Source organism: Mauremys mutica, chromosome 13 (assembly GCF_020497125.1).
Source record: "Mauremys mutica isolate MM-2020 ecotype Southern chromosome 13, ASM2049712v1, whole genome shotgun sequence".
NCBI classification, from domain to species: Eukaryota; Metazoa; Chordata; order Testudines; family Geoemydidae; genus Mauremys; species Mauremys mutica.
In genome coordinates this window covers 50833975-50835041 of record NC_059084.1, presented here as the reverse complement: position 1 = coordinate 50835041, position 1067 = coordinate 50833975, and the positions used below count along the sequence as shown (strand labels likewise).

At 51.5% G+C, this 1067-nt stretch overlaps 1 gene segment (V, D, J or C); it reads left to right on the top strand.

The window, feature by feature from the left end:
- Positions 1 to 818, top strand: LOC123348473. The segment is given in 2 exon segments: positions 1 to 87; positions 416 to 818. Coding segments are annotated over 2 exon segments (396 nt in total).
- Positions 819 to 1067: the final 249 nt, after the last annotated feature.

The following is a 1067-nucleotide window of genomic DNA, read 5'->3' as shown; positions in this document are numbered from 1 at the left end:
CGGCTCAGGGATTTACCGGGCTGCGCTCCCAACCCATCACCATGCTGGGTCCGCTGGGAATCTGCGTTTTCCTGCTTGGCCTCTCCGGTGGGTGGGTTTGTTTGTTGTATGTTCACCCTCCCTTTTAGATCTCTCTGCGGAGCGGGGTTTTCTAAAGTTCCTGGGTTATCTAGCAACACTTAGAAAATCAATAGCGCTTGTGTTGCTAAATAATGTAAGTGCTTTAGAAAAAAGTCCCCTCTACAACTCATCCTGCGTGTGAAGACATTGAGATCCGGGAAGTCATACTAGGGATGTAGTAGACCAATATACATGTATAGGTCTGTCTGTCTCCTTTTCTCTATCGTTTCTGTCTCGCTAAGTTAATTGCTATTTTTAAACATTTATTCTAACAACCCGCTTTGTTTGTCTCCAGGGGCCCGGGCACAGGTGGTTCTCACCCAGTCCAGCGCGGAGATTAAGAAACCCGGAGAATCCACCAAACTGACTTGTACCGTGAGCGGCTTTGATCTCAGCAGCTATGGTATGAACTGGGTCCGACAGGCTCCGGGAAAGGGGCTGGAGTGGCTGATCTACTATTATACATCGTCCAGCAACAGCTACTCCCCGGCAATCCAGGGCCGATTCACGGCCTCCAAGGACAGCTCCAATTTCTGCCTGCACATGACGGGCCTGAAAGCGGAGGACACCGCCCGGTATTACTGTGCGAGAGACACAGCGAGGAGAAGCCGGTCTGAGCTCAGACACAAACCTCGCCGGGTGTGAATTGGAAAAGAAGCGCCCAGCAGGTGGCGCTCCGGCGCTACACAGCAGGGAGCCCCTGGCAGCAAACACGCTCAGCCGGGACAGGCTGGTCTGTCTGCTTGTGCTCCTTTCCCTGCATCCAGCACAGAGTAGGTAAAAGCAGAAAATAAAGCAGCTCTTAAAACAGCCTTTACTATTTACTTATTTGTCCAGCCCTTGCAGGAATCCTGTAGTGCTCCCCACTGCTCCACTCCAGCAGAACTCAATTGCAGAGGAAGATAAGAATCGCCACACTTGATAAAAGCAGGCCACAAAATAGGCCC